We start from the raw sequence: 12,128 nt of genomic DNA, 5'->3' as shown, positions 1-12,128 counted from the left end.
TTAACTTATGGATTATGAACTTTCATTTGTCTGCTACAGATTTTGAGGTACTTATGGGGCTTAAAATAGATTACAAGAAGCTACTTTGGAATAATGGCAAAAATCTGTGATGATGAGGATAAAAGAAAAAAAACATACACACACAATTAATATAGGGCTCTGATCAAATCCATAACTGAATATAGAGACATGTTATAATGAAATATTTTCCTTTAACTTTTAATGAAATTTTTGTTTAATATTTTAAGATAAGATGTGGCTACAAATTTGACAAGAAATGTAATTACTTGCCACGCTTACTCTGGTGGAGTCTGCTTAGCATGGGAAACCTGCTTTCAGACCTTAGAATGGGGCTTCACAGAGACCTATCTCTGAGAATGGGACTTCATCGAAGTCTACCTCAGAGAATGGGGCTTCACAGAGACCTATCTCTGAGAATGGGACTTCACCGAAGTCTACCTCAGAGAATGGGGCTTCAAAGAGGCCTACCTGCTGGAAAGGCTGGCAAACCCCTGGGAAAGATGTGTTTCTGTCCCTGCTTTTCTTTTCTTCACTGTATAAGAGTGCCTATTAATCTTTTACTGTTTCTGCTGTTCATTGTACTTACTCATGCTCAATGTTCCCTTATTCAAAGCTCTTTCTTAAGAGTGTTGATGACTCCAACATCTGATGAGTGTCTTAAAAATATGACTAACTCACCAGAGTTAAGTGCTACCCTAAAAGCCCCTCTTATGGAGGCTAGTAGACAAGTCATAAGTAAATATAAAAGTAATGGGGGGTTCACGAAGTCACTTCAGCAGAAGGAATTGTTTGTAAGAGATTTACAAGAAGCTGTAGGCTGGCTAGAACAGAGAGAATGTATGGCAATTGCTGGGAGAACTACTTAGAAAGAATTTCCTGTTACTCTCTTTCATTTACTAAGAGACTTGCTTGATCTAGGCCTCCTTGGTGCTTACTATTAAAGAAGGAACAGGAAAGATCTTATGGGACAGTTAAGGCCTCTATAAAAAAAGGTAATGGTTAATTGGTGACAAACATCGAAACCCATTGTATTTCTTAAAAATAGAGATAAGCCGGAAACAAGTGCCTATCAGGCGACCAACTGGTGACCACCCAAGAATGAAGCCCTGCAGCAAGATTGTGTAACCTTTTGCCCTTTCTCATGGAGACTTTTGCTATAAAAGCTTGTTATCCTCTGCATTAAATCGCACTCAGCATCCACTCCTCTTGTGTGTGAGTTTTCTGTTTGCCATCTCCCCACCTATTCCAGTTCCTCCACTAGGTGTCCTCCATTGTCCCGACAGAGCCGGTCCACGGCAATTACTACCTGACTAATATCACTGTACTCCCTCTGTACATCACCTTGTCAAAAAATCAAAATAAAAATATTTTCAGATATTAAAGTCATACAAATGTAAATGGTAACTACATTGTATTCCCCCCATAATTTGAAAATTGAATATTTAATTTTCCATTTTTCTTTGGAAATTACTAGGTATCCCTCTTCATAAAAATCATGTGTAACAGTCGTCTACAATATTTACAATGGTAGAACCTTCTTGGTTCACTTGTATGGTCAGTGTCACCAGTAAATTTTATACATTTTCAAAGTTTAATTTTCTTTTGGTAGTAGTATGAACAGTTGTCATTCAACAGAGCAGTTTTTGAACACAGTGTCTCTTGAACCATTTCACCCCATTTTCACCCACACCTCCAAACCATCTATCTTGTCTTAATTTTTGAATTATATATTGTACCTTTTGCTATTTAACAGAAAATTTATGTACACTATATGTATAATTTTGTATATACTTATATATATTTATGTTTATTGTTCATAGTTTCATATATGTAGTGATATATATGTGGTCTTTGTGTATTATATAATATATAGACTCTATAATATATATTATATTACTACATGTACCCTTACCAGTAAATTTAATAAATTTGAAAGATTAATTTCTTTATATTTTTGTTCAAACGAGTTGTCCTTCAACAGAGCATTTGAGTAATACTATGTGTCTCGATCAAGATCACCCCTTTTAACATGTTCACCCACCACTCTCACCCCAACCCCAACCCTCTCTTTACTTAATTGGAGATTGTCTTGTATTTTTGCCATTTAACAAAGCAATTTATTTATACAAAGCATCTGGAATTGTGTTATCCCTTCAATATGCTTCTCCTGTAATACTAAATCCTTCCCTTTTTTTCCCAATTCTGTGGCATATCCAATGCAATCTTACCTGCGTTCTGCTCATTTCCCACAGTCTTGTTTCTATCCCTCTGCATTGGGCTCCCACACCCCTCAGGTACTCCTAGTACTCATTTTGTTGGCCATTGCCTTTATTGTGCTAAAGAATTATACTCATCATGTTCCTCATAGATTTTATTGTATTTCAGACAATTCATTTATTATTGCTTGGGTGCAATCCAGTGGGTTTACTTCTAGATTTATAGGCACATTCTACTTCCCACCAAGAAGGGAAATCATGCAACTTGGGCTTCTCTGAGTCTGGCTTAGTACACTTAATATCACCTTTTCCTAGTCATTCCATTTCTATCTCTTTTTTGTTATACTGTGTGTAGAAGTGTTTCTCCTGGGATCTTGCTTGTTGGGTGTTCTATATGCTTCTGTTATGTAGGTAAGATGTTCTTTTTTGAGGTGGGGAAAATTTTCATCGATTATCTTGTTAAATAGGTGTTGCATTCCCTTGCTCTGAAATTCTTCACCTTCGTCCACTCCAATTATATGAAGGTTAAATTTCTTGGCATTATCTGCTTGCTCTTGAATTTCCCTTTGGCTTAATTTGAGTGATTTTTCCATATCTGTCACTTTTTCGTCCAGTTGGTATATTCTGTCTTCTGTATCTGACACTCTACATTCCATTTCATTCACTCTGTTGATGGTGGTTTCTATTGTAGTTTGCATGGAGGACATGAACTCCTTTATGGATTCGATGTTGGTTCTCAAAGTACTGATCTCACCTCTTAATGAGGTATGTACTGCCTCTAATTTGGCATTTATCTCATTTCTTACTGAGGTTTCTGCTGCCTCTAGTTTTACATGCATCTCCCGTTTGATATCCTGTATCTCTTTTGATAGTTCATCCTTGTGCTTTTTCAATTTCTGGTCTATTTCCAGCTTTATTTCTTGAGTCATTGCCTCCAGCATCCCTTGGATGTAGCTTTTGTCTTCCATTCCTGCTTTGCTCCCCCTGGGGTTCTCCCCTGCATGGCTGCTGGCTATTGAGGATAGCTTGCTATCCTGGGTGGTGATAAACCTTGTAATTTTTCTCTGTGATTTTTGCATGGGGGTTCAGGAGACTAATCTTCAATTTTGTTTTGGTGTGTCTGTCTTTGCTTGGTTGCTGATTCTGTATTGGTAGAGAGAGTCTGTGCCTGATCTGGGTTCTGTTGGGGGCCTACCTCCAGCTGCAGGTTTGACCTACGGGTGCTCTTGGCAAGATCGGATGCTCTGGCTGCACTCTCCCAGATGCTGGAGTCTGCTATGGGCTCCTGATGTTTTTGTTTGTTTGTTTGGGGGCTGGTTGTGGGCTTGAACTCTAGGTTTGGGTGCTGTCCCTCAGCTCTTCAGCTCAAGGCTGGCACCCTACCATTTGAGCACAGCACCATTTCTGACCCTTTTTGCTTATGTGATGCTGAGGAATCAGATCCAGGGCCTCATGCATCCAAGACTATTACTCTACTGCTGAGCCATCTTATCAGCCTGAACTCCTGCCTACTATCAGGTGCTGGCAGCCTGTGTTGCCCAATTCCCAGCCTAGAGTATATGGGTCAGGTTTTGGTGGGGTTTGGGCTTCTCTTATCCTGAGGCTCCAGGTCTTTTGTTGTCACAAGCGTGCTTCCCAGGGGGTGCAGTTCCCTGTTTTTCTCCCCTCTGCTGAGGCTTATGCTCAGCTTTTGACTTCAGTTGGGAGGAGTTGGTGGTGTTCAGGTGCTGGATCCCCAGGCCTGGTTCCGTCCCCCTGCCTGGGGCACGCGGCGCGCTGGTTGGGCCTGTGCTGCTGTGTATACCACCTAGGTTATGCAGCCTGGGGTACACAGTTCAAATTTCTTCTACTGTTGATTGTCTTGATCCAGGGGCACTATTCCTGGCTTGGGTATTTAAGCTCCCTTCCAGGGGCGCTCTTGCTCTAGTCTGGACAGCAGAGTGTGCTCCACAGGCTGGTGGAGCTCTCGAACAGTTCCCAGTTTTAGTGGGTCCTGTAGTCCGGGTGTTGGGGTAGGGAGTCTGGGTCAGGGTCTGGGGATTCCCTCCAACTCTGGTCTCCCTTGAGGGATACACTGTCCCCTGTGGGGTACTCACCCTGGAGCTAGTTGTTTCTGTGTGGTGTAGGTCATCAGTTGCTGTTGCAAGCCAAGTTCAGTTGAGGTGGTTGCAGGCTGGGCTGGGCGGTGGTAACTCTGTGTGATTCTCTTCTGTCTCTGCCTGTGTCGAAGCTGTCGGGTCCACAGTGTCCACACCACGGGCAAGGGGTGGAGGCTGGGCCTCCATACACTGAGCACTGGGGTTTGCACTCTCCATATCAGGACCAGTTCCTTGTAGATCTTTGGCATTGGTGTTCTGTGGGTGTCCCGTGTAGCTCTGGGGGCTCCCATCGTGTGGCCAATTTCCAGACTCGGGGGTTTCTCCGTTTATTGCAGTCGGCGGGTCTGACACTGGTACCTCAGGCAGCTTCTGTGTGAGTTATCTGCAGGCAGCTCCCTGTGTCTCTGGGACCTCGGCAGCCCCTGCCGGGTCTTCCTTGCAATCGGCGGGTCTGACACTGGTACCTCAGGCAGCTTCTTATTGTGTTTTTCCGGTTTGTACTGCCCGTTTGTGTGTGAAAGCAGAATTAGTTCTATGCTAGAACACTATTATTTTAAGGCAAGCATCAACCAGAGCCCTGTACTTGTACAGATTGTATGATGCAGTCAAAAAGAGTAAAGATGCAATCTAGTTAAACAGATATCATCTAGTTCAGCAACAAAGAGGGAATAATGGACTAAGAAAATCAAAGAAGGAGTCAACAGACCACAAGAAATTAATAGATTTAGGGAGAATTGTGAGCAGAAAAATATAATAGAGGAATGTGGGAAAGGATAAGGAGAGAGGAAAGATACCTAAGAACTAAATTCAGAGAGAGGAAAAAGATAGAGGGAATGGAGCAGCGAGATTCAGAAAAAAAGAAAAAGGAAAAATTATTTTTTAATTAAGCACTTAAAATTATTATATAAAGAAATAATACTACAATGGCAGGTCGTAAGTCTGAGAGATTTTGAATTGAATAATACATATCTGAATTAAGTCTTCACACAATGAAGGATAAAGTCTAATAATCAAAGATGGGTGTATATCTGGGTATCTATCAGTTCCACAAACAATAAAATAGAGTTCCCTTTGTCCATTTTGTTGGCAGAATTTCTTATTGTTTCCTTGATAATGGCCATTCTAAGTGGGATGAGGTGCAATCCCAGTTTGGTCTTGACTTGAGTTTCCTTTATGGTAAGAGATGATGAATATTTCTTTTAAGTGTCTATTGGTCATTCTTATCTCTTCTTCTGAGATATTTCTGTTGAGTCATTAGCTCAATTATTAGTTGAGATGATGAATCTTGGAGTAATCACCATTTTGAACTCCAGGTGTGTTTTGGATATGGGTCCTTTCTCTGATGAATACCTGGTAAAAATCTGTTCTATGGTCTTTCTATTTAGCTTGATACCTAAATGATTTGTAATGCAGAAAATATTGTTTGGTGTAGACCCATTTTTAAATTACTTTTTATTTGTTCTGATTTAGGAATTTTACTTATAAAGTTTTTAATCTGTTCTGAGGAGCCCTCCCCTTACCCTACACTTCCCTGTAACTGTTTCATGTTTTCTGGCTTTCCATTGTGATCTTTGATCCATTTTAAATTGATATTGGTGCAAGGTAATGTATAGCTATCTAGTTTAAATTTTCTGCACATGGATGTCCTGTTTTGCAAGCATTTTATTTCAGCTTATATTCTTGTTTCCCTTTATCAAATAGTTCTTTGTGTTCATTTCATTGTCTTCTGTTCCATTGGTCCTCTGGCTTATCTTTTTGCAAGTACCATGCTGTTTTCATTACTATGCCTCTCTAATAATGCTTAAGCGTGCGTCAGTATTGTTATTTGTCCTGACCTGTTCTGACCACTAAGAATTGCCTTGCTTTTCAGTCTTTACTAATTCTCTATCAGAGTTTGGATTGCTTTTTCTTTCTCTGAATAATTTTGTTGGGAATTTTTGGATATTGCATTGAATTAGTAAATTACTTTGGGCAGTTTTTCCATTTTCACAATGCTAATTCTTCTAGCCCAGGAGCACAAAATATCTTTCTATCTTAATTCTTCTATGCTTTTCCTTTTCAAATTGTTAAAGTTTTCACTATAGTGGTCTTTTCCCTATTGGTTCATTCCCAGGTATTTTATTATTTTTGAGACAATTGCAAATAGGATGATATTGCTTGATCTCTCAATGGCATAGAGGCAGGAACTTAATTTTTGTGAGTCCATTTTGTAACTAGCAATTTTGTCAAAGCTCAGGATCAATTTTACTAGCTACAGAAGAGGAGATTTTAGGTGCGCTTAAATATATGACCATGTCTTCTGGAAAAAGGGATTGTTTTACTCTTTCTTGCCTGTTTGGTTCACCTAAATACTTTCCCCTTGCTTAATGCTCTTGCTAGGAAATCCAAGTCCATGTTGAAGAAGAATGAAGAGAGTGGACATATTTGTTTTGTTCCTGAATGTAGGGGAAATATCTTTAGTTGTTCACCATTAAGCATAAAACTGGCTGTATATTGTTCATATACAATCTATCTTACATTGAGGAATGTTTCAAAGACTCCTAGCTTCCCCAGACCTTTTATCATACAGGGGTGTGGATATCAATTGAATTAATCATAAGGATTTTGCCTTTGTTTCTACTGATGTGCTATAATATGTTAATTGATTTGCATTTGTTAAAACAGATTTGTATCCCTGTTATGAATCCCCTTGAATCATAATGTATGAATTTCTGCATCAGTTGTTGGATTCTTTTTTTATATTGTGAAAATACCATACAGACTGGTTACAATTACATGGACAAGGTAATGAGTACATTGTTTATCAAGCATTGTTGCTTCTTTCTTTGTTTCCCCTTCCTCAGTTGTTGGATTCTATTTGCAAGTATTTTGTTGAGAGGTAATGCATCGATGTTCATTGAAGACAAAGATATAGAGTTGTCTTTTCTCAGTGTAGAATTCCCTTGTTTGGAGTTGAGTGTAATGCTGGCTTCATAGAATGGGTAGTGTTCCCTCCCTTTCTAGTTCTTTGAAGTGTTTGAGGAGTACTGGTGAAAATTCTCCTTTAACGCTCTTTTAGAACTGGCTATAAAGCTATCAGATGCTGGGCTTTTCTGGAGGAGGTGTGTCATTGCCAATGCAACTTCATTGTTGTGAAGGGCCTATTTATTTTATTTATGGGTTTTTAACTTACTTATCATATGTTATTTTTATTGTAGAGGGGTTATTGTTATTCAGAGGGGTTACAAGTACATGAGTAAAGAGTACAATTTTTTCTGACTTAGGTCTGTTCTTTCATCACACTCTCTCTTTCCTGCCCATCTCCACCTACAACATATCCAGTTCATCACACTCTCTCTTTCCTGCCCATCTCCACCTACAACCTATCCAGTTCATTTTCCACCTAGTGTCTTCTGCATATAACTGTTGTCGTTTTTCATCCTTGTTCCAACTTTATGTGCTCCTCCTTACCCTCCAAAATACAAACTAATAAACCAACAAAAGGTAAAGATAGAAAAACTGCAAAAATTACAAATGAAAAAATAGTTTTTGTTTTCTTTTCCTTTACTTCATTTCATAGAATATTGATTGATTTATTTCCATACCCATTGGTCTCTTTTCCACCACTCCTAGCCATATCGTCCTTTTACCTCTATATGTTAATGTCTGTGGTCCTATATAAATTCCCATGTCCTAGGGTCTGTGCATACATATGTATAATATTTATTTATTCATTTTATTCATTCTCTTTTTATTTTTAGTTTTACAGGGACATTCTAGTCACCACAAAATAGGGAAAATGCAGCACACATGTCTTACTTTCCTTAAAATAATTTTTCCATGGTTTTCCATTTCCTTATAAAAGTTAGAGTATCCTTGTTTCTGATAGATAAGTATAATTCCATTGTGAATATAGACCATGTTTTCTTGTTCCATCATCCATTGAGGGACATCTAGGTTGATTCCATTGCATGGTTAGAGTAAACAATTCTGCAATTTTCATGATAAAGTTTATGGCTTAGTTGTGGTCTGTTTTGTGATCTTTGAATAAATGACAACAATGGGATTGCTAGGAATTAACTGAAAGTATGGATGGATAGGACAGATAGAAAGACAGACAATACTAAAACAATAAAGAAGACCCAGAGGTGGTTACTAATGCCTGTAATCTCAGCACATACATGGCAAAAGCAGGAAGATCTAAAAGAATTTCAGGGAAAAAAAGAGGCATGGAGATTGTAGGCATCCTTGTGTTGTTCTGATTTTAGAGGGAATGTTTTTAAGTTTCTTCCATTAAGTATAATGCTTACTCTAGGTTTGTCATAGCTAGCGTTTATTATACTGAAGACACCTCCATGTATTCATAGATTCTCTAAAACGTTTATCATAAAAGGGTGTTAAATATTGTCGAATTATTTTTCTGATTATATTGAGAAGATCATGATGCTTTACCTTGGTTGATGTGTTGAATTATATTAAATGAATTATACTCATTCCAGGATTGCAGTCCTGGAATGCAATACAGGATTGCAATCCGATTTGAACATATGTATGATTTTTTGGGTTACGTTTTGAATTCTGTTGTGTAGAAATCTGTTGAGCAATTTTGCATCAACATCCATCAAAGAAATTGGTCTGTAGTCCTCTTTAATTGATGAGTTCCTCTCTGGTTTGGGGTGGAACATTATGTTGGCTTCACAGAATGATTTTGGCAGTGATCTTTCCCATTCTATTTCCTTGAAGATTTTGAGGAGTATGAGTTAGTTCCTATTTGAAGACCTTATAAATTCCTGCTGTGAATCCATCTGGTCCTGGGCTTTTCATGAAAGAGAGGCCTTTATATCCATTTCAATTGCCTCAATTGTTATTGGTTGTTTACATCTCAACCTGGAACTGGTCTTCCAAGGAAGGAGTCCCCTATGAGGTACTCAGAGATTCCAGAGCCAGTTTTGAGCTGGCCAGCAGGAATCTTCTTGAGGGTCCTCTGTGTCTGGATGTGGCAGTCTCAATGTTCTCTTCTTGTTTCCCCCTACCTTCCTGTGGTGTCTGTCCTCCATTTTTTGTATAGGAACAGCAACAGGATCTCCATAGGAGTCCCCAAGCTGATTCAGATATCTGCCCGCTTTCCCTCCTTGTGTTTCTAAGGTTAGTGCTTTGTGTTGTTATTTTTATCAGTATCACAGTGCTCTCTGATTAAGCTTTGACTGGTGGCATTTCAGGCATGTCCTTCTGGGCCTCCCTGGGCTGCCTGGGGAAGCAATGCTCCTAGGCTGCAGCCATTCAACAGGAGTCTGAATGCTGTGTTGTGTCTTCTGCTCCTTTGTTTCTGCTATGAGATTTCTTCTGTGTTTAAATGAGTCTCTATTACAACTTTGATTGGTGTAGATCTCTTGAGGTGAAGGGAATGCATGGAATTTGCCTTTCTTGTGGGCCAATGGAGTTGATATTTTATGTATACTTCCACATTGAGTCCCAAAATAATTAAATTTCCTTTCTTATCATTCTCTTCAATGATCTCCTGAAGACTCATCAATGAATTGCTCAGTTTCCATGAGTTTGAGTATTTTCTGTAATTCATATGCTGTTGTACTCAAGTTTCATTGTGTTCACAGGAAACGGGATATACATTCTTGTATATATTTCTTGTTCATTAATGTATCTGTTTTGTGTTCTGAAAAACTTACTTTATTAATTCATGTAGGAAGGGTTTAATGGGAAAACATTCTCTTAACTGTGCTTCTCTGGGAACATCTTTATCCTTCCTTCACTTCTACAGGATAGCTTTGCAAGGTGCAATACTCTTGTTGGATAATTTAGATTTTTTTAAATACTTTTATTGTATAAAAAACTATACAGAGGGGTTACAGTTACATGAGCAAGGTAATAAGTATATTTCCTATCAAACATTGTAACCTCCTTCTTTGCTTATCCCCTACCATCCCTTCCCTTCCAACTCCACAACTACACTCCCCCCTTCCCACTATTTCCCTATCTGCTCAAATTGTAAAGTTCACTTTTCAACATATATAATATAGATTTTTTTATCTCCTGTACTATAAGGACTTCTTCCATGTTCTTTTGGCTTATATGGACTCTACTGAGGAGTCAGCTGTTATAGAAATGTGTGCACACCTATAAGATATAGGTCCATTTCTGTTTTACTTTGCAGAATCATCCCTGTAAATGTATTTCACTTGTGAGAGCTTCATGCGAAAACAGCTTGCTGCAGATGTCATGGCAAAACTGATTATTTTTTGACTTTATTACTTTGAATGCCTCTCAACTTTTTCTTTTTTGAAAATAGTCTCACCAACTTTTGACAACCCTTTTTCAAACATTTTCATTCCTACATTTTATTTCTCCATATGAGAATATTCAATTAAATTTTCCTGAAACTCACTAATTCCTTCTGTTTAGAACATTTTAGAATATGACATTTTTTAACTGTGTTCACTTTACATAAACCTACGGTACATTTTGAATAAGTTCAGTGTTTCTTTGTAACAATACCAGTTGATTTCATTATATTATTTTATTTAGAATATTCCCACTCATGAACTTGCATGTAAACACACACAAATACACACCCTCACATATACCTTGGTGCACACAGACATAACACAGAGAAAGAAAGAAAAGTACTCTTTCTTTTGCTCTATTGGTTACTTTTCAGTATCTCAATCTAAAAATATTGGAAACAGAGTAGTGATTAATGCATTTATCATCGAGGCCTTGGAACTGGGATTTCTATGCAAAGCTGACCTACAATTCTCTCCTCAACCACCATATCATGGGTTGCTGTCTCCAAAATGAGTTCCTTGAAATTGGATGCATCCCTTTCATTTTGTTACATACATAAAAATAAAATCCCTGCCCCTAATAGTGCAGCACCTTTTTCTGATTGTTGTCCGAAAGAGCTATTCAATATTTTGGTCTGTGAGCTGAGATTACTATAGAATCATTTATAAATAATACTTAGCTTCTAAATATTGCACTTTTTTGTATCCTTGGTCTGAATCCCCTTTGATCATAAAGTATGATTTACTGGATCAGTTGTTGGATTCTATTTGCCAGTATTTTGTTGAGGGGTACTGCATCAATTTTCATTGAGGAGAAAGATATAGAGTTGTCTTTTCTCATTGCGGCCCTGTCTAATTTGGAGATGAATAACTTTACTGCTTCTTTCCCTATTTAGACTCATGTATGCGTTTCTCTTGCCTTATTTCTCTTCCTAGGATTTCCAGCAGCGTGGTTAAGAGGAATGGAGTTTTGTAGACATCCTTGTCTTGTTCTGATTTTAGAAGGAATGGTTTTAAATTTTCCCCATTAAGTATATAGCTGACTCTAGGTTTGTCATAGATAGCCTTTATTATATTGAAGAACCTCCATGGATTCATAGCTTCTCTAGAGGTTTTATCATGAAGGGGTGTTAAATCTTGTCAAATAATTTTTCTGCATTTATTGAAATGAACATGTGGCTCTTTATCTCAATTGATATGTTGAATTACATTAATTGACTTGTGTTTATTGAACCAGGTTTACAATTCTAGAATGAATCCTATTTGAACATATGTATGATTTTTTTTGGTTACTTTTTAAATTCAGCTGGCTAGAATTTTGTTGAGAAGTTTTGCATCAACGTCCACCAAACACTGGTTCTATAGATCTTTTTTATAACTGTGAAAATACCATACAGAGGGGTTACAATTACATGGGCAAGGTAAAGAGTACATTTCTTTTTTAAAATTTTTTTGTTGTGAAAATACCATACAAAGGAGTTACAATTACATGGTCAAGATAGAGTACATTTCTT

General features: G+C 38.0%; 1 protein-coding gene across 1 annotated transcript in view; it reads left to right on the top strand.

Moving 5' to 3' along the window:
* Positions 1–12,128, top strand: part of LOC106000692 (vomeronasal type-2 receptor 116-like) — a 50,930-nt gene that overhangs the window by 8,425 nt on the left and 30,377 nt on the right. The window contains exons 2-4 of the mRNA XM_013035980.1: positions 40–47; positions 4,611–4,796; positions 9,384–9,460. Of these exons, the coding sequence (XP_012891434.1) occupies positions 40–47; positions 4,611–4,796; positions 9,384–9,460 (271 nt within the window). The remainder of the gene's footprint in view (positions 1–39; positions 48–4,610; positions 4,797–9,383; positions 9,461–12,128) is intronic.

This window comes from Dipodomys ordii, unplaced genomic scaffold, assembly GCF_000151885.1.
Source record: "Dipodomys ordii isolate 6190 unplaced genomic scaffold, Dord_2.0 Scaffold235, whole genome shotgun sequence".
In the NCBI taxonomy this organism is placed as follows: Eukaryota; Metazoa; Chordata; class Mammalia; order Rodentia; family Heteromyidae; genus Dipodomys; species Dipodomys ordii.
Note: the sequence above shows the minus strand (reverse complement) of the source record. Positions and strands in the feature narration are given on the sequence as shown.